Source organism: Drosophila albomicans, chromosome 3 (assembly GCF_009650485.2).
Source record: "Drosophila albomicans strain 15112-1751.03 chromosome 3, ASM965048v2, whole genome shotgun sequence".
NCBI lineage: Eukaryota > Metazoa > Arthropoda > Insecta > Diptera > Drosophilidae > Drosophila > Drosophila albomicans.
In genome coordinates this window covers 28,780,842-28,799,960 of record NC_047629.2, presented here as the reverse complement: position 1 = coordinate 28,799,960, position 19,119 = coordinate 28,780,842, and the positions used below count along the sequence as shown (strand labels likewise).

Genomic DNA, 19,119 nt, shown 5'->3' with positions numbered 1-19,119 from the left:
AGTAATGTCTACGAAACGAAGAGTTAATCAATGAAGAATCTTAAAACAATTTTGAAATGAATATAAAATGCACGAATTCATTAAGAATATTAAAAATGTTTCTTATTCAGAAATTTTTACTCCTTTTTGTCGCTTAACATTGCTTAAATAAAATTAGAATCATTTAAATGAAAAGAAAATACACAAATGTATCAAGGAATCGAATCCAACAATATTAAACATATATATTTTTTCCTATTGTTAATCAATGACAGATTTTCAGTAGATATATGAAGTTTTTTGATTATTTATTTTTGTTATTTAATATTTGATGTGAAATATGTTAATATGTATATGATTTAATAATATCTCGAAAATATTTTATAAGTTTCTAAACATTGCCTTGTTTTTAAAGTAGGTAGGATAGCTTTGCAAAAATTAAATTCTGAAAGTAAACAAAAAAAAAAAATCATTTAAAACAATAATTTAAAATTGAAATCAGAAAACTTTAAATAATTAAAGCAATCACAAATAATTGAATCAGAATAATTAAGCTTATCAATATTAGAATCGAAATTGCAAATGCGATAACGATAACGATAACTAGAAGAACTGAATATGCCACGGTGAACTTTGCTACATTGGAGAATGATGCACCAACCAAACTGACAACTACAACAATAGTTACAAAATGCAACTTTTTACTATTCTCTCTCTCTTTCTTTTTATACTTTTTCAAACATAAAGCTTCGATTCTGGCACACATCCATCAAGCACAGCCGACGCGCTCATTGAGCCACTGAGGTGAGTTTTGATCTATCGATAAAAAAAAGAGCGAACACTTTAACGATAACGATTATTTCGGTTTTGCAGGGTATCGCCAATGATACGTGAATTTGTGCAATCGATCGACGATCGGGAATGGCAGACGCAACTGTTTGCGCTGCTGCAGAAGCAGACGTACAATCAAGTAACCGTGGATCTCTTTGAGTTGATGTGCAAAGTGCTCGATCAGAATCTGTTCTCGCAAGTTGATTGGGCAAGAAACACCGTCTTCTTTAAGGATCTGAAGGTATGGCAAAAAAAACTACATCAACAACATCTACAACAGTAATACAAAAAAAAAAAAAACAGCAATCACCACAAGACCATAAAATGTACCACAACCAGTTTTCAAGCTAGGGGCCAAGTCTGCGACGTGTTATGTAAAACCTAAATCCAAAAAAGAAAAAACAAAAAAAAACTACGTTCAACAACTAAACGCAGCGACAGCGCTGCCGACTGCGACTGCGATGACGGCTACTTAAATCTGCATTGAATTTCGATTTCATTTGGCGTCTGACCTACTTAGCAAGCAAAGCTGAACCAGTCAGACCAAGCAGCGACGCAACGCAACGACGATGACAACGACTGCGCTGCCGACGGTGACGCAACTGAGCGCAACAAACGATTGAGAGCCAAAGAGCGAGAGTGAGCTTAAAACTGAGCAGAGAGAGAGAGCGTAAAGTGTGAGCGAGTGTTGAAATCAAACTAGGCTTTACCACACTTGTTACACACACAGCAAATAAAAAGAGATTAAAAGAAACAACAACAACAACTACAACAGCTCAAATCTTCATCACATCAAATTCATATTTGTAAGCTGACAAATGACAATGAGAAAAAGCGCTTATTAATTGTACATCAATTTGAGTTTAAAAAGCATAAATGCCAAAATATTTTACTACAAATTTAACAATATTTACATGTAGTTGAAAAACAACTAAGAGTTGAACATTTTTTCTCAGTGTATACTTTGCAAATGGCAACATCCCAATGGTGAAACACTTGCTAATCGCTGCCTCCCTCCCTCTCCAACTCTTTACAGGTGGACGATCAGATGAAGCTGCTGCAACACTCATGGTCCGATATGCTTGTGCTGGACCATCTGCATCATCGCATACACAACGGTTTGCCCGATGAGACGCAACTGAACAATGGTCAGGTGTTCGATTTGATGAGTCTCGGCCTGTTGGGTGTGCCCCAGTTGGGTGATTATTTCAACGAGATACAGAATAAGCTGCAGGACCTTAAGTTCGATATGGGCGATTATGTGTGCATGAAATTCCTAATACTGTTAAATCCAGGTGAGTATCGCATCTGACAGCTTGCCACAAAATGATGCACTCAAATGGTGTTTTCTTTTTTGTATCCGTTTTGCAGATGTACGCGGCATTGTCAACAAGAAGACCGTTACGGAGGGGCACGAGAGTGTGCAGGCAGCGCTGCTGGATTACACGCTTACGTGTTATCCCTCAGTCAATGTGAGTAAAGAAGGATATGATGCGAGAAAAGAGTAATAAAATGAACCCGGTATAGACAGATCTTAAGTTGGTACTTGTAATATAGTTTCTTTTACTTCAAATCTTTTTTCTTAAGATTTTTTTGATGTATTAGAAATTTGAAGAAAAGAAATTTCATATTTTTAAATATCTCCAAAGTCAAATAAATATTGTTTAGTATGGGTAGTTTGGTATTCTATAAGTACTTAAAAAAATTTATAATTATTAGATATTTTATAATAAAAAGTTTGTTCGAGAATCGTCACTGAAAATTCAGTTTAAGTCAAATATTCTTTGAGCAGTGAAGATAAATACATATATGGCTAGTTTGACAACATTCTAAAAGTTTTTAAACATTTTTTTAATTATTAGAAATTTCATAAGTAAAAGTTTGTAAAGCGACAATCGTGACTGTTACTGATAAATTAAGAAATGGGTTTACTATAAGAAATATTTAAAAACAGAATTCCGAAACAAAATGACATTAAAAGAAAGCTTGTTCTAGATAGATTTATATTTAGGAAAACAATAGAGCAGATTTCTCAGAAGTAAACATATTTGTAAGAAGTGACATATACATTTAACTAATATTATCTTTTTCCTTTTGCATAACAGGACAAATTCAGGAGGCTATTGAACATACTACCAGAGATCCACGCCATGGCCTCACGTGGCGAGGAGTATCTGTACACCAAGCACTGTGCGGGCAGTGCGCCAACGCAGACGCTGCTCATGGAGATGCTGCACGCCAAGCGGAAGGTGTAAGCGTTTGGATACCATACGTGAACCGAAGGAAATACTTAAACAATTTATGGAAAGAGTGTAAATAACAAACAAACAAAAAACAATAGCAAAGAGCAAACAGTTAAAATGAATGAAAAACCAACAACATTATTTGCTATGCGAAGAATATGAATTATGCAATGAAAATGCATATAAGGCAGAAAGATCATCACTACCACCAACAAAACCAACCAACTACAAAACCACACACACACGCAACACACACCAATACCTACAATTACACCTACAACCACATTTGTTGATTCAATGTTAATTATTATTATGTTAATGAACTAGCTTTAGCTTATGTTTAACTAATTGAATAATTTGTCTTAAATTAATTCGTGTTAATTTTTAGTCGTGTCCCCCGATAAAGCAATTCAAAAAACAACAAACGTAAAAAACAAAAAAAAAAAAAACAAAGAAACAACTAAACTACCCAACAAAATTGTGGAAAGTGCAAGAATAACTTTCTTTAGAAAATAACAAAAAAAAAGAGCATAACAAATTTTATTTTTATATAAATCTACTATACACACTTATATGTATATATATATAAATGGTATATATATATGTATATATATATCTATTTTTACGTGAAGAAATTGGCGTAATTTTAAGCGACCTCTCTCCCCTTCCCTTCAAAGCAAACACATACCCTCACTCCCCCCCTTCCTTTTATAAACATTTCAATTCTAAGAAAATTTTCAATTTTTTGTTTTCTCTGTCATTTTATTCGCGCCAAGTGTCTTGCATAGTATTTGCGTCTACTCTAAAAGAAAATAACTAAAACAAAGTATAAATATATAAAAACAAAAACAACAAAAAAACGAAAACAAAGCAAATTTTAGGTGTTCATTATGAATAATTAAAAAACACACACACACACAGAATCGCGCAGATAAGTGTGTTATAAAAATATTGTATGTAAATGAATTATGATTAATGTTCTGTTTAAGTATAAAGTTTATAAAACAATGCAAACAACTACCTACAACTACAAACAAAGTAAAAACAACAACAACAACAATTAAGAAAAAGAAAACAAAAGAAATTCTCTTAAAAAATGTTTAAATATTATAAATAATTATAGTCTAGTTATACATATATACACATTATCTATATGTATGTATATTAAATTAACTTTAGCTGCAACAAGTTTAAAATGTTTGTAATTTTATTGTTTAAATGTTAAATCGTAACGCTGCTTAATTGTAAAAAAAAAAAACAAAAATAAGAGAAAGAACCATTCATAAATACATATAAATATATATTTTATTTTTTATGTGCAACACAACAATTTTCAAAAGTTCAAATCGAAATTCTCTTCGGCTTGTCGAATAGTTAAATATACTTGCAGTTGATATTCTTGTTACAATTTTTAATTACGAAATTATATTTTATTACGAATAATATATTTTTTAACAAAGTTTTGTGATCCGCTAATGTTCTGATCTTTAAGATCTCCGTTTTATTTTTTTGTTCTACCCCAAAAGCACCTAAAAGGTTGCTTGCCTTAAAATGAAATATTAAAAACATAATTTCAAAAAACATGTGATTCGATTATCTTTGAGATGCATTTTATTTCAGATCTTTAAGATCGCAATTTTAATTTCAATGTTCTGCAAGTTTATTTCGAATGTTTAAAGCAAATGTTTATTAATTATAATACAAATAAATTGAAATAGAATTCAAGGAATAATTAAACATAAACTGGATGCACAGCCAAAAAATGGAGGGAAGAGCGCTCGGGGGAGTTTTACAACAAATTGTACAAATCAAAGATAAGATTTTTATTTTATAATTCGGCATTAATTGCATTGCTTGTTGGTTTTTGGTTCGAATATATATTTTTTTGTATACATACGTATATTGTTTTTAATGTACATAATAATTAGTTTAAACGAAGCAAAATTCTCTTTTAATTACATGTTTTATGTATTTTATTTCGCCTTCCATTTTTGGCTCTGCATTGCGCTTAAACAAAATGTACCTTATAAAATTAAATTAATTAACATAATTAAACACATACAAACACACACACACACCAATACACAGTAAAATTGCAAATATAAGAAAAGGCAGCATGTAAAAATAAAAAATTGTTAAAAATGTAAAAAATAGAAAACACATAAAAAAGAAAAAGCGAAAATTTATGCATGTTATGGAAATTATTGTTAGACGCAAGAATTGTGGACGAAGCGAATAGGAAGAAGAATGGAAAGAAAGAAGAAAGGAAAAAACAAAGTGAATAAAGAGAAAATCCTTTAGATCTATCTATGCATATGTGAAATGTATGTATTTAGATTTCTAGATGGTATATAACTTCTGTATGTATTGTAAAATATATGAATAATATTAACGAAAACTAAAAGAAAACGGAAATCATTTCAAATGAGTTTAAAGAAACAGAAAATGCAAAGAGCAAAAAGTTAGCTTTAGGCCAAGATTTAAGATACGTTAAAGGATATGCTGCACATACATATATATATGTATATATATATATCAGAATATATATGTTGCGACGTCTAACGTAAGGTGGCAGCATAATGTTGAAAACAATTTATGGAAATATATAAATATATATATATGTATGTATGTATATGTATAACTAATATCTAATATCGTTAAAGAGAGCATTAAGTATGGGGTTCTGCAGGAAGTAAAAAAAAATGTGTAATGGGTCTTATTATATAGGCAAAAGGCGTTAGGTATGTTTATTGTAAAATTGATTACGATGTGAACCTGTTATTGCAAATGAAAAGTGATTTTAATTCTTAAGAAAATCTATATATATATAAAACAAAAAAAAAACAAATTTAACAAAGCAAAAAAAAAAGGATTAACAAGTAAATGCAAGAAATATATACATTAAAGTTTAATAAGTATAATGCAAAACACACACACACACATACACCTGTTTTATGTTTTAAAATTGTTGAAGCAAAACAGCGTAAAAGAAAATCATTTAACTTGAAGGAAAAAGTGAAAACAAAAGTAAAAACAAAACTACCTAAAAACTAAATGCATAATTATTATGTTTATTATTATTATGTTAACATATAAATGTCATCTCAGAGATGTTTCAAAACAAGCAACCAACCAACCAACCAACAAACAAAAATGTAATAAAAAGTAATTATAAAAACAACATCTAGAGAATGCAATCTTTTTTTTGTGCCGCGCCGTAAGCTCAGCTTTTTGTTTACTTTTATTATAATTATTATTGTAGTGTCTAATTAATGCATAATTAATGTATTCATATTGCTGTCAAATGTGATTCGGATGCTGTTTGGTTTAGGACATGTTAAAGTTTTGCGTGAAATCATATTCAATTGTTGGTATTACGGTCTGCACGAATTTCAAGAAGATGATTAGATATAAATGCACGCCCAATTGGCCGCCACCCTCCTCCACAGTTTGGATGATCTTCTTCATAATATCAGCATGACGACACGGATGCACCGATGCCATGTTGGGGCCCGGCAAATGCGGATGCGATTCCATTGTAACAGTCTTTTTCGCATGATCCTGCGACACATCTTCGTACATTTGCTCGACGGTCAACGGCTTGCGTTGCTCATCGTAGCCCACAACCCAGAGCCGTGGCGTCTGATAGTATTTATCGTATGTGATGTGCAGATCGTAGGTGCGTGTATGCAACACGGAGTCGCCACCAGCACTTGCAGCAGCTGCTGCTGCTGCTCCTTCTCCTCCTTCAGCTGCAGCTGCAGCGCTGCTCGACTGTGTGTCCGACTCCTGTTTGCGTGTTGTGGTCGCGACAGCGGGATCAACCAGCTCCAGCATGCCGCTCTCCTCAAATGCATCCATGTCAATGGCCTCATCATCGTCCTCGTCCTCCTCCTCATTGCCCAAGGCAGCAGCTACGCCCGACGACTTCTCACTGTCCGGCGTATGCATTTCATCCTAAGCAAATAGATAACAATAATTTATATTTAATATTTCGATTAAATCACTTGGAAATTAATGGCAATTGAACCTTGGTCTCGTCCAGCGTCAGTTCGCATATTTTGTCATCCAGCTGATTGGTGCCGTCATCATTCAATTGATGTGTCTCCACCCAGCCGCCGTCACCGGACTCCTCCTCCACCAGCGTCTCTTCGCCCACATATTCCATCTGTTTGCAGCGTCGATAGCATGGCACATTGCGTGTTATCAGAAATTGTTTATCTGTAATTCAATTTACTTAATACGATTGTGGCGCTGGTTTAGTGTAAAGTTGTCAACTATATTATTTACCCTTGGGCAAGTATGGCTTTGTTTTGCTCTCATCACCGGCCGCCCACTGCCAAGTGGGACAATGATGCACCAAATGATCACCAGCTGCCACAAATTCCTCTGGCGTTAGAACTCCAGTTTCACGAAACTTTGACTCCTAAAAAGGCAGAGCGGAAAGAATTGATTAGTCTCGACTTAATGGCTTTGGAGTCGCCAGTCAGACGCCGACGCCGCCCAGGCGACGCGACAGCGCCCCAACAGTGATGACCACTTCACAACGTTAAGTCACGAGTCACTGCATTTAAAATGAACACGTATCAAACGAATGTCTATAAATCTAATACGCATATAGAAAAACATTTGATATACATATATACAGTTGCTAGTCAGTTGTATGTGTGTTATTGTTAATTACATTTAACAAAGAGTTTAATTTGCTTTTGTTTTACAACTCAATCACAGTGACCCGAGGGTTGCTCATCTCTCTCGCATTGTAACTAGTACTTGCCTTTAGCACTGGCGTTAAGTATTCGGCCACATTAAGGGCTGTGCCTTTTACTGTATTTAGCACACTTTGCATTGTTGCCGATCTGAGTATTTGCTTTGTTCTAATCCCTAGGCTAAAAACGCAAATGCGTTGTATCTATGACACTTTATAGTTGAATTGCACACTCGCCACTTTCTTTTGGGCTAGCTATGTGTGTTCGCTGCGCAACACTGGTCTATGCTCGCAACCGCAAACAGCTGATTAGAATATCGATAAGCGACTATCGATACTTCTTGCAACGGTGAATGCCTTGAATATGTAGCGTGATGATTGCGTTTAAATAATAGATTTGGTCGCTTAAACTATAGTTTAATTCATTTAAGAAGTTGAATTTTTTGTTTATTTTCACTACAACTTGTAGGAATGGATCCATTAAGCATTATCTTATTTACTCGTGAACTGACGTGAACTGTGAATTCTATTTACGATTATTAACTCATCTCTAGCGCACATGTTGTTACCATTTAAATTAAAATGGAGCCAAAGTTTGTGTTACCCTCCCCAAATTTTAACAAAAACAGTAAAGAGCCAAGCAAAAACAATCTGCACTATCTAACGCCATGTGGCATGACGCTGCTGCCACGCAGCAAACAGCCGCCACCCATGTATGGGGCACGCGGCAGCACTGTGCCTGCCAAGTATTTGAAGCCCGAGCAGCCACAGGTAATGTTTACTATTGACTTGCAAGAGACAACTAATAAGCCAACTATAATTACAGAACACCAACGTAAACACAGTCACATTAGATGCACCGACAAAATGCGTATCGCCGCCTCGACCTGAATTTTGTGGCAACTGTAACATGGGCTTGGCCAATGCACAAGACATGCGAAGGCACTTAGAACAGCATGAAGATTGTCCAGCAGATGATTGTGATTTCGCTGCCTTGGCCAGTATATTGGAGCGTCACATTGAAGCTAACCACATCACTGGCTTGTACAAAACTGTAAAGCGAGTGTGGACGCCAGAGGACATTGCCGCTTGGCGGGCAGAGCGATGCAAACGGTAAGTTTGGCCAGCAAGGCGCAATGCATATGTTTAATACTTTGCTGTTGTAGATTTCCAACGACGGCTAACGTGGAGTTGGCCAAACGTGCCAAAGAGCAGCGTCAGAAACGTGGTGAGCGCTTGGAGGCGTCTAAAGCGCGTTTCGGCAAGCCGGAAGATAGACGGCGCACGCGGCCGGAGAGCAATAACAAAGAGCGTGTCAAGCTAAACAAGAGACAAAAAAAGAATGTGAGACCAGTTTCAACACAGCAGCAGCAGGCAAAGCAGACCGAGAATAAGACACCGCCAGTAGAGCAAGATGCTGCTATTGATGCCGAAGCAGCACGAAAGTTTCGTGGCACTGGCCAAATGAAGGACTACAAACATGTCAAGGAAAAATCCAAACAAGAGACGAATGCATTGAGCAGTATGTTAGGCATGTACGGCACAGACTCTGAGGATGAGGAAGAAGATGAAATAACAGATGAGGAAGTGGATGATGCATCCTCTGAAACTTTAGTAGAACCTAAGGAAGACGCTCAAACTGAGCTACCGTCTTTGAATAATAATGTAGAAACAGAAATTGAGACTGTCGTTGACACTACGCTGCCTCAAGAGACACCACAGAGCTCCGACGATGAGGCACCTGATGAAGCGCCTATCGAACGCAAAAAAGAAGTTGAAATACCACTAGAATTAGTTACAGAAGTAGAAGCAACTACAGCTCAACCTTCCGTTGAAAGCACAGCAGCAGTAGAAGCCAAGCCACAACTGGAGAACAAGACAACGGTCAAGCGTGCTGCACCAACCAAGAAAAGGGTTCTTGGCCTAAACTATAAGCGAGCACGTCTGATGACCAAGCAAAACACAATGCTCTCAAAGCTACTTGAGTCGGACATCAGACATGAGCGAAATGTGCTGTTGCAATGTGTGCGCTACGTATGTGAGCAGAACTTCTTTGGACTTGGAAGCAGTTCCTCTTCCCCCACAAGAACTGAAAGCACAACGTAGTAAATTTAACTTAAGTTTAATAAAAGTCTTAAATAAAATTATGCGTTTTCAATTTGTTGACATGCCACCGCCACCAGCGGAATCAGTGCCCATGCCACCCACTCCACCACTGCCGCCAGTGGAGCTGCTGCCACCGCTTGCCCCGCCATCACCAGATCCCGATCCAGATCCGGGTCCACTTCCAACGCCGCCACCAGCAGCCTGTTGTTGTTGCTGCTGAGCTGCAGCTGCGGCTGCTTGTTGCTGTTGTTGTGCAGCAGCATGCTCCTGTTGACGTTTCTGTTGCTGTCTGGCTGCATGAGAATGCTTCGCCTTGGTCTCCTCTAGCTCGCGGACTCGGGAGCGTGCGTGTTGAATACGATGCCAGGCCATTTGCAGCACCTTGGCTGAAGCGTAGCCCGAACCCTCATGTGGCTGACCGGTAGACACTTGTGTGAGGTAGTTTATTTGCTCTGAAAGCTTGGATTCCACGCTGGACAAGCTCTTTAGGAACTGTTGTGATTGCGTTTCGGCACTTTTTTGCGAAGACTTCTCCTTGCCCAGTTCTTGCAGTGCCAGACCTTAGTAGTAATTATAAATACTTCATCAAACGTGAATGCTAAATACACAGTTAAATTTACCTGCACTTTGCATGCAGAGCAGAATGTCCTTCTCAATTTCATCAAGTGCATGTATTTTATCCAGGGGATTCATATTATTAGTTTTAAAACGCGGCGTTATTTGTTTGTTTCGGCTTCTACCAACAGTGTGACCACAAGTTAAATATTATAATATTGCCACATGCGCTTCAGGTGCTTGGCACCAATAAGACTTACATGTGCTATGGTCACTCTATTTGTTATTCACTTTTTGCCATTCACATGACGATTCCCGCTTTTAACTGCCTTAACTGTAGTGTTTCCGCCAATTGAGATTGAAAGCTATTATATTTTTTTTTAATCCATATTTATTTGTGTTAATATATATTTATTTACAATTTTTTTACGACTAATAGTGATTATAATAATTCCTTAATAATTCGGTCCTATACCAAACCACGCGAATTTAAAGAACTCCTTTGGCAGCGTAATGCAATTTTCGTATATCTCGAAAGACTCGCCGTCCATTTGCAAAACCGTAACGTCGTTTCCGCAATCAATTTGTTTGTGTAATACATAGTGCATACGGTTCGTGAAGTGCGCCTGACAAACGCGACATACTATGATGCGATCGTTGGGTTCCGTGCGCAGAAAACGTCGAATATTGGGTACTTCATACATGCCTCGAAATTCTCCCGCGACATCTGTTTGAATGAGAAAAGTGGGTGTGTTCTTCACATCTTCGCTTCTGATCAAATATGGCACGGCAAACAGTTCCCTGGTGCTGGCGCAAACACGGAAACAATAGAGATTCACTTGCAGGGAGTCGGGAAACTTTCCAAAACGTATTCCATGATAGTTCACGTAACTTTCGTTGAGCAGCGACAAATTCACCGATTTCTTATTGTTGTTGGCCTTGAAACCACCTTTGTTCTTGATACGATACTGCAGTGGCAGTAGTTCTTGTCCATTGTATAGCCGTTTGACAGTTATTTTGATGCGTTTGATGGTGCATGAATCCAGAAAAAGCCCCATCACCAAAAACATGTAGCTGCTAATCTTCTCAACGAGCCGAGTGAAGACCATGTCAACTGTTGCTTCAATATCCAGGAAATGTTTTATGTTGAAGGAATAACTTTCGAAGTACAGACGCTCCTTCAACACAGTCACATAAAAGCCTATGGTGACTACCAGTTCGTTGGCCTCGTAGTTCAAGAAACGCAACAATTGCGGCACTGCTTGTGTTCCGGCATCCAGCATAAATTCCTGAGTACGCCCATATGCGGATTCATCACATAGCATAAACGTTTCAATGCATTCCTTTTCGATTTGCTTGAGCAGCAGTTTCCTCTCCAGATCCAGTTTAATGTGCTGGGCATCTTCGCCGGACAGCCAATGATGGCTGAACGGCTCATTTGCTGCAACTGGACTCCGGCAACTCTCGCACTCCAAGGTCGGATCATTCATGTACGGTTGATGGCGAAAGGTACGTACATTTCTTCTTGTTTCAAAGATAAAGCGCGACTGACGTTGATGTGACATGTTGAACAATGTAAAGCTGACTGATGTCCTGTTGAATTGTGGCGGACTATTTATACAAAAAGTAGTGCAGGGATCAACTTTAGAATTACCTGAATGTGGAAAGATAAATTGTTTTACTACCTATGTTAGCCCTTCATGAACCTTAACAGATGGTCAGGTAAAAATGATGGGCCTATTTTACATTTTGTATAAGGCCTTCAAGATGTCTTTATGCAAGTTGTTTGCTTTGTACCTAAGTAGTTTAGCAATCCAGAACATTGTAAATTCTTATTTCTATCAAGAGATTTCAAATTTACCTTGATGACGCTGATGAAACGCTTCATAAAATTAGGGAATATGAGCGCATTCGCTCATATCAATATCCAAAATAATTTGCTTAATAGATAAATACATTTCTGCATAAAATTGTTCTCAGACAGTCAGAAACATTGTATTTATACCCGCTACCCATAGGGTAGAAGGGTATTATAACTTTGTGCCGGCAGGAAATGTATGTAACAGGTAGAACGAGGCATCTCCGACCCTATAAAGTATATATATTCTTGATCAGCGTCAACAGCCGAGACGATATAGCCATGTCCGTCTGTGTGTCTGTCCGTATGAACACCTAGATCTCAGAGACTATAAGAGATAGAGCAATAATTTTTTTTCGACAGCATTTGTTATGTTTGCATGCAGATCAAGTTTGTTTCAAAATTTTGCCACGCCCACTTCCGCCCCCGTAAATAAAAAATCGAATAACAAGCGTAAATTTAAAGCTAGAGTTGCTAGAGTTTGGTATATACAATAATTACTATAGTAGTTATGATTCCTGAAAATTTAGTTGCGATCAGATAAAAATTGTGGAAGTTATTAAAGAAATACTTTTGTATGGGCAAAAACGCCTACTTACTAGGGCTCTTAGTTGCTTTGGCCGACAATCTGGTACATTGTGCCGTCTATGGTATATTTTGAATGGTGTGCTGTATCGATATACCAAACATACCATTTGGTATATTTTTAATATTTTTTTTAGTATTTTCGGTATATTTTGAAAATAATACCAATATTTTGCCCTTATTAAAAATGGGTAGCGGGTATCTCACAGTCGAGCACACTCGACTGTAACTTTCTTACTTGTTTTATATTAGGATTCTGAAATTTCGTCAAAAAAAATATCAGAGTCTCATCTATAATTTCATTTTCGTGATGAACTCATACAGTACATGTCCAAAACCAGATTAACTTTGAGTGAAACAAAACTCTTTACAGTGATAGGTTAAGTATACGACTGGAAAGCTATATTCTTTTTCATATTTGTCTTGTCAATTTGTTAGATTTACTGGATGTTGGATTTTATGATGTGCTATCTGCTTACTCTAGTCTTAGCTGTTCTCAATTGATCAGGGAATTTTTATGATGTCAAATGAGGTGAATCATTAAATTGGGAGCTTAATTTCTTTCCCTTTTTAACTTTACATTGAAATATTATATTACCGGTTAAATATATTTTGGCAAAGACGGTCTGAATATTTTAATCTGCTGTCTTCATTTCATTTCCTGCACTGATTTCAAAATCTAACATTCGATTAATGCCTTTGCTAACAGCTTCATTACGCTTGTGAGTATGGTACCTCGATTTGTTGACAAATGTCTTAGTATAGTATAGCATATCAAAATAGGTTATTATCAACAGATATACATTGATAATTCTTAAATATTCAAGTATTTTCTTAAGTTATAGTGGATTTCGATTTCTGGATTTAAGCTTATTTGTTGCCCACCTATTAACAACATTTTGAATGCACGCTCAATACATGGCTCATGTAATATAAATTATTAAAAAGCAAAAAGGAAAACAGACAATATTTTGTTTATATCCTCTTAAGTTAAAATGTCGTTCCTATTTGAAGACAAGAGATAATTTATATTTTTTTTTTTAAATGTAGTAGTTTTTGAATGTTTCCATGCTATTACCAACGATATTAAATTGATTTTATCTCTTACCTTTTCTGCAATTCACTTGATAAAAGAATTGAGCCCCACTATTTAAAATAAAAAGTTGTGTTATATTTTGAAGCAATATTTATTTGTATATTAAGGCTTATATTAATTAATATATAATTATTATTATTAATAATTAGGTCGAATTCCGATAAAGTCGAGTTTAAAGAACTCCTTTGGTAGAGTAATGCAATTTTCGTATGTCTCAAAAGACTCGCCGTCCATTTGCAAGACCTCAACTTCATTCCCACAGTCCATTTGTTTATGTAATACAAAGTGCATACGACTCGCGAATACCCCCATACAAACGGTGCATTCAACAAAGCGATCGTTGGGTTCCGTGCGCAGAAATCTTCGAATATTGCGTACTTCATACATGCCACGAAATTTTCCAGTCACATCGGTTTGAATGAGAAATGTGGGTGTGTTCTTCACATCTTCGCTTCTGATCAAATATGGCACGGCAATCAGTTCTTTGGTCTCGGGGCAGACATGGAAGCAATAGAGATTCACTTGCAGGGAGTCGGGAAAATTTGCCAAAACGTTTTCCATGATAGTTGAGATAGCTCTCGTTGAGGAGCGACAAATTCACCGGCTTCTTATTATTGTCCTTGGCCTTGAAACCACCACTGTTCTTGATGCGATACTGCAGTGGTAGCACTTCTGGTCCATTGTTAAGCCGTTTGACAGTCAGTTTTATTCGCCTGATGGCGCAGTCATCCAGCATAACTCCTTCCGCCATATACATATAGCTGCAAATCTTCTGAGCGAGCCGACCGATGACCATGTCGATTGTTGCCTCAATGTCCAGGAAATGCTTTATAGAGAAGGAATAACTCTCGAAGTAAAAGCGCTTCCCCGGCACAGACACATAGAAGCCCATAGTGACAACCAGTTCGCTGGCCTTGTATTTCAAGAAGCGCAACAGCTGCGGCAGTGCGTGCGTTCCGGCTTGCAGTAGAAATTCTTCAACGCCACCATATTGTTGGGTTTCATCACAAATCATAAAGGTTTCAATGCGTTCCTTCTCGATCTGCCTGAGCAGCAGTTTCTTCTCCAGATCCAGTTTGGTGTGCTGGGCATCCTCGCCGGACAACCAATGATGACTGTATGGCTCATTTGCCTCAACGGGACTGTGACAACTCGCACATTCCACGTGGGGATGGTGGATGGACGGTTGATGCCGAAAGGTTCTTACATTGCTTGTAGTTTCAAAGCTGAAGCGCGACATGTTGAACAATGTAATGCTGATGGCTGACTGATGTCCTGTTGAATTGTGGCAAACTATTTATACAGAAAGTAGTGCAGGGATCAGGCTCAGTATTACCTGATTATGGAAACTTAGGTATATTTTCTACCTGCATTGTAACCCTGCTTAAGCCTGCACCAGCTGCAGATAAGTTTAGTCGCCAACATCGGCCATAATTTCTTATTTAAAATTACCATATGCTTTACAAGCGTACCGTTATAAAACAGGTATTACCATGTCTCTACAAAATACTTTTCATGTACTGTATTAACATTTTGAGTTTGCTGTGTACCTAAATACTTTGGTGGTGCACAACTCTGGGATTTTTCAATATAGATTTTGTCTTGGCTAAAAACTCTTCATGCAGCATACTTTTCCCTGTTTCGCTTGCCCATTTTTTTTAAATATACTTTTAGCAGATATTTTTATTTGGCGCAAGACATTTTAATTTCACTCAAGAAATTTCCATTTTACCAAAGGATTTGCCTTGACTAAGTACTCGCATTGCTTAAAGGGAATTTAATTCCATTTCCTTTTTTATTTACCCATATTCCCAAAAAAGTGCGCATACTCGCTCATTGGAATGGTTATTATTCCAGGGAAAATTCCCATTGAAAATTTGTATAATACGTAAATGGCTTTGTTAAATAAGTCTCCAAATCAGAAACTGGTTAATATTAATAAAAAAAAAACCTTCGAAAACACCCCTGCGCATAAAAACCATTTTTTCAAAACACGCATTGATAAAACTCAACCCGAGTTCGAACAGAGCTTGTTCTTGCCACTGGTAATAACTTTAAGTTGTAAAAAAAAGAAATGAGAAAATGTTTTACTAAATTTAAAATACGTTTTAAAAAATTTAAGAGTTATTTAATAATAATAATACTTTAGGGAAAGAGAAAGAATGGAAACTGATTTTGATATTTGTCTGGTTTGAGAATTCATCGTAGTTAAATTTCTTTAGATCTTATATATAAGTATGTTACTTTCATTTTAACAAATTATATAAAATACTAAATACAGAAGGTTCATTAGAAATGCAAATTGCATTGCAATATAGTGATTGAGAAGCCGTTACAATCTCAACTCTCCTTTTATTTCATCCCCTTATTTGGCTAACAGTTGTTGTAACATTTCTGTTGGCCTGTTAATTCGGGAAATTTCCCCTGCAACTCGAATATGTTTTAAACGACAAGTTTGCTGTTGTGATTGAACGCGTTGCTGTTGCAAGGACATGCCAGGACTTGGCCGAAAAGTGGCTTCGCGTATTAAGGGAATGTGAATGTGTGCAAAGAAATTTTCAACGCCTTTCCGTACGTAAACGATTGTTGTAGTCGTTGGCCCATTGGGTTGCTTTATGGCTTCTTTAGTAGTTCAAGCATATTTAAGGCTCTTGCGTGCGTTTGTGTGGTTCGTCCTTCACACGCACACACACACACACCAACACACCGAAACACCGACACATTCGCACACCGGCACACTGCGAGAACTGTGCTATATATGCATATGGAATGTATATAAATACGTATATTGTATTTTTGTTGCTGCGAAACCTCACGTGTGTCATCGTCATCGTTGTCGGTTCCCACTTTCCTACCCTCCCCCCACCACTCGGTCCCTTTCCCCTCTTCTTGTGTCTCTTGTCTTCTCACCCACAATCGCACCCATACGAAGAGCTTATGCTGAAGCAAAAACTGCTGCCTGGCATCTTTTACGTTTTTCGGTTGTTGATTTTTGCTATTTTAACGTGTTGGGTTTTCTTCGTGCGCTTTGCTTTGCTATGCGTTTGCCTTGCCCTGTCTTGCCTTGCCTTGCCTTGCCTTACAGTCCATATCTTGTGCCTTTGCTAGAATTATGAAAACGTCGTCAACGAAAGTTGTTTGGGTTATCCTTCTTGGCGCGTCTCCTTCGCTTCTCGCTTGGCTGTATTGGTCAAAATGAAAGGCATTTCACTGTTATTTTTTTCGTAACGCCTTGTTTTTCTGTGTTTTTGCATTTCGTTATTTTATGTTGTGTTTTTTCTTCTGCGTTTTGTTATGTTTTTTTTTGTCTTTGCCTTTTGTTCTGGTCTGATTAAATTTCGAGGGTTCGCTTTGGGTCCGCCAACGCTATTCTGCTTCAATTTATAATCAGCAACCTTCAGCAACCTTAATTTTTGGCCTTGGCTTCATTTATTTAAGTATTTATACGGCGCCAGAGGCCCTAAAGCTGCAACTATTAGACGCTTAGACGATGTTAAGTCGAGTATTTTAAGCTAATTAGCAAACTCAGGACCCTCAACGCATAAATTCAAATACAAATTTAATGTTTGATTTGCAGTGTTGGTTAGAAGAGCAATGTGGCTCACTGATCGGCAGCTTTCAATTGCCGATTACCATCAGTCGATAGCAAAGCATGTAGTCTGGGACAGTGTTATATAATGCATATATATTTTATTGCTATCGTTTGTGTATTATCTACTGCCATTTTATATAAAAGACCAATTAAAACGAATTTGAATTGTTGTACGCACAATTTAAGTAATTAACGCAGAACTTGCATGAAATAGGTATATTAAAAAAAAACTTGATTGGCGAGCATAATTATTGCGCTCACATGCAAATTTATTGAATTATTAATGCGCATACATATATTTGCGCTTAAAGCAACCAATTTTGATGCGTAGCTAATTGTTATTAAAATATCGTTGAAGTAATTATTTATTAATTTAGGTTATGGTTACGAGACGAGCCTAAAAGTCAATTAAGTAAAAGCACATACAGCTGCCATAAACACACACAGACACACACACAGACACACACACAGACACACACACAGACACACACACACTGACTCACTCTCTAACACGTACAGACATAAACTTTTGTAATTTGCTTTTGCTTAACTTTGCGGGTCTTAAAAATAACTCGGCTACCTTTTTTCCGCTGTTCTTGTTAAATTTTTCTGCAAACCTGCTTTGTTTTCAATTCTCTTTGGCTACGCTTTTTGCAATTTTTTCTTCTCTTATCTTTTGGCCTGTCTGTCCGTCTGTCTGCCCGTCGCTGTGCTTGGCTACATTACGTTGTTGTTGTTGTTGCAGGCCCCGTGTAATTAACACTTTGTTAAGCTCATAAATCTTTAAACATTGATTTTTAATGATGGCATTTTAACGCCTCACCGAGCACACACCGAACGTCCACGTTCACCTGAGTATCTTTTTTCCTTCCTTCCCCTCTTCGCCAAACACGTTTCAAGCACGTGCAAATTGTCAGGTGAAAGCGCGCCGAACTTTTCAGTGATTAATTTTTTTTTTGCCATAGGGTTTGAGGTTGGGGTTGAGAGAGGAGATGGAATCAGGCGGCGGATTTGGTCCCATGGAAAATTGATAGTACCCAAGGGGAAAATGCGAGGCACATTGCTTTTAAAATGTCACTAGTTATGTGTAAATACGAGCACTTCCATAAACCATACAATGTGAATGGAATGGAGCGAGTTCATTTTTTGCAGTTGTTATTTATAAAAAACCTAATGCACATTTGACATAAACAAAACGAGAATGAAAACGCAAACGAAAACGAAAGAGGAACACCAACAACAACAACAACGACGACGACGACGACGACGACAAACGGCAGTGGCAGCGAAATCTGTTGGGATCCACAAAACAAGATATATATACATAATGTATACATAACTGTTGTCTGCGTCAACGAATTATGTTGCCCAGATGTCAGTGCAATACAACGTAAAAACATGACAATGCCGCGCGTACCCCCCCCCGCACCTCCTCCCCCTCCCCCTATACAAGACTCTCAACTCGGGACAAAACTAGCAGGACACACGCCCACATGGAACTACAGATTACAGTTTTGCATGCACTGAGTGGCGTTCGCCTGGCATCTATCCCATAAGTATTCATGC

At 37.3% G+C, this 19,119-nt stretch overlaps 6 protein-coding genes across 6 annotated transcripts in view; 2 read left to right on the top strand and 4 right to left on the bottom strand.

Annotated features, from left to right (window-relative positions):
* LOC117568486 (nuclear hormone receptor FTZ-F1) overlaps positions 1-4,098 on the top strand; it is a 56,339-nt gene extending 52,241 nt beyond the window's left edge. The window contains exons 6-10 of the mRNA XM_034249173.2: positions 727-783; positions 853-1,051; positions 1,847-2,105; positions 2,182-2,282; positions 2,916-4,098. Of these exons, the coding sequence (XP_034105064.1) occupies positions 727-783; positions 853-1,051; positions 1,847-2,105; positions 2,182-2,282; positions 2,916-3,065 (766 nt within the window). The 3' untranslated portion in view covers positions 3,066-4,098. The remainder of the gene's footprint in view (positions 1-726; positions 784-852; positions 1,052-1,846; positions 2,106-2,181; positions 2,283-2,915) is intronic.
* Positions 4,099-5,964: 1,866 nt separating this feature from the next.
* On the bottom strand, positions 5,965-8,036 carry LOC117568488 (ubiquitin-like-conjugating enzyme ATG3). The gene is made up of 4 exons (XM_034249175.2): positions 7,831-8,036; positions 7,344-7,479; positions 7,084-7,274; positions 5,965-7,010 (listed from the first exon to the last, which is right to left on the bottom strand). The coding sequence occupies exons 1-4, from the start codon at positions 7,900-7,902 to the stop codon at positions 6,381-6,383; spliced, it is 1,029 nt and encodes a 342-aa protein (XP_034105066.1). The 5' UTR covers positions 7,903-8,036; the 3' UTR covers positions 5,965-6,380.
* A 136-nt stretch (positions 8,037-8,172) lies between these two features.
* Positions 8,173-9,887, top strand: LOC117568487 (nuclear FMR1 interacting protein 1). The gene is made up of 3 exons (XM_034249174.2): positions 8,173-8,532; positions 8,588-8,874; positions 8,928-9,887. Exons 1-3 carry the CDS (start codon positions 8,344-8,346, stop codon positions 9,865-9,867), a joined length of 1,416 nt encoding a protein of 471 aa, XP_034105065.1. The 5' UTR covers positions 8,173-8,343; the 3' UTR covers positions 9,868-9,887.
* Position 9,888: 1 nt separating this feature from the next.
* Positions 9,889-10,619, bottom strand: LOC117568489 (mediator of RNA polymerase II transcription subunit 11). Its single transcript, XM_034249176.2, has 2 exons — positions 10,488-10,619; positions 9,889-10,427 (listed from the first exon to the last, which is right to left on the bottom strand). The coding sequence occupies exons 1-2, from the start codon at positions 10,558-10,560 to the stop codon at positions 9,916-9,918; spliced, it is 585 nt and encodes a 194-aa protein (XP_034105067.1). The 5' UTR covers positions 10,561-10,619; the 3' UTR covers positions 9,889-9,915.
* Positions 10,620-10,877: 258 nt separating this feature from the next.
* LOC117566507 (protein terminus-like) lies at positions 10,878-11,987 on the bottom strand. The gene has a single exon (XM_034246048.1). It carries the CDS (start codon positions 11,985-11,987, stop codon positions 10,878-10,880), a length of 1,110 nt encoding a protein of 369 aa, XP_034101939.1.
* A 1,126-nt stretch (positions 11,988-13,113) lies between these two features.
* LOC117566508 (protein terminus-like) lies at positions 13,114-15,358 on the bottom strand. The gene is made up of 3 exons (XM_034246049.2): positions 15,329-15,358; positions 14,484-15,254; positions 13,114-13,121 (listed from the first exon to the last, which is right to left on the bottom strand). Exons 2-3 carry the CDS (start codon positions 15,199-15,201, stop codon positions 13,114-13,116), a joined length of 726 nt encoding a protein of 241 aa, XP_034101940.1. The 5' UTR covers positions 15,202-15,254; positions 15,329-15,358.
* Between the last annotated feature and the right edge of the window lie 3,761 nt (positions 15,359-19,119).

Bases quoted from the DNA above. Each gene is read 5' to 3' on its own strand.
- LOC117568487 (XM_034249174.2), top strand. From the start codon at position 8,344: ATGGAGCCAAAGTTTGTGTTACCCTCCCCAAATTTTAACAAAAACAGT. The intron at 8,533-8,587 runs GTAATGTTTACT...CTATAATTACAG, and splicing joins TGAAGCCCGAGCAGCCACAG to AACACCAACGTAAACACAGT. The intron at 8,875-8,927 runs GTAAGTTTGGCC...TTGCTGTTGTAG, and splicing joins CGGGCAGAGCGATGCAAACG to ATTTCCAACGACGGCTAACG.
- LOC117566507 (XM_034246048.1), bottom strand. From the start codon at position 11,987: ATGTCACATCAACGTCAGTCGCGCTTTATCTTTGAAACAAGAAGAAAT.
- LOC117566508 (XM_034246049.2), bottom strand. From the start codon at position 15,201: ATGTCGCGCTTCAGCTTTGAAACTACAAGCAATGTAAGAACCTTTCGG.
- LOC117568488 (XM_034249175.2), bottom strand. From the start codon at position 7,902: ATGCAAAGTGTGCTAAATACAGTAAAAGGCACAGCCCTTAATGTGGCC. The intron at 7,275-7,343 runs GTAAATAATATA...ATTGAATTACAG, and splicing joins AAAGCCATACTTGCCCAAGG to ATAAACAATTTCTGATAACA. The intron at 7,011-7,083 runs GTTCAATTGCCA...CTATTTGCTTAG, and splicing joins TGACGCTGGACGAGACCAAG to GATGAAATGCATACGCCGGA.
- LOC117568489 (XM_034249176.2), bottom strand. From the start codon at position 10,560: ATGAATCCCCTGGATAAAATACATGCACTTGATGAAATTGAGAAGGAC. The intron at 10,428-10,487 runs GTAAATTTAACT...ATTACTACTAAG, and splicing joins GCTCTGCATGCAAAGTGCAG to GTCTGGCACTGCAAGAACTG.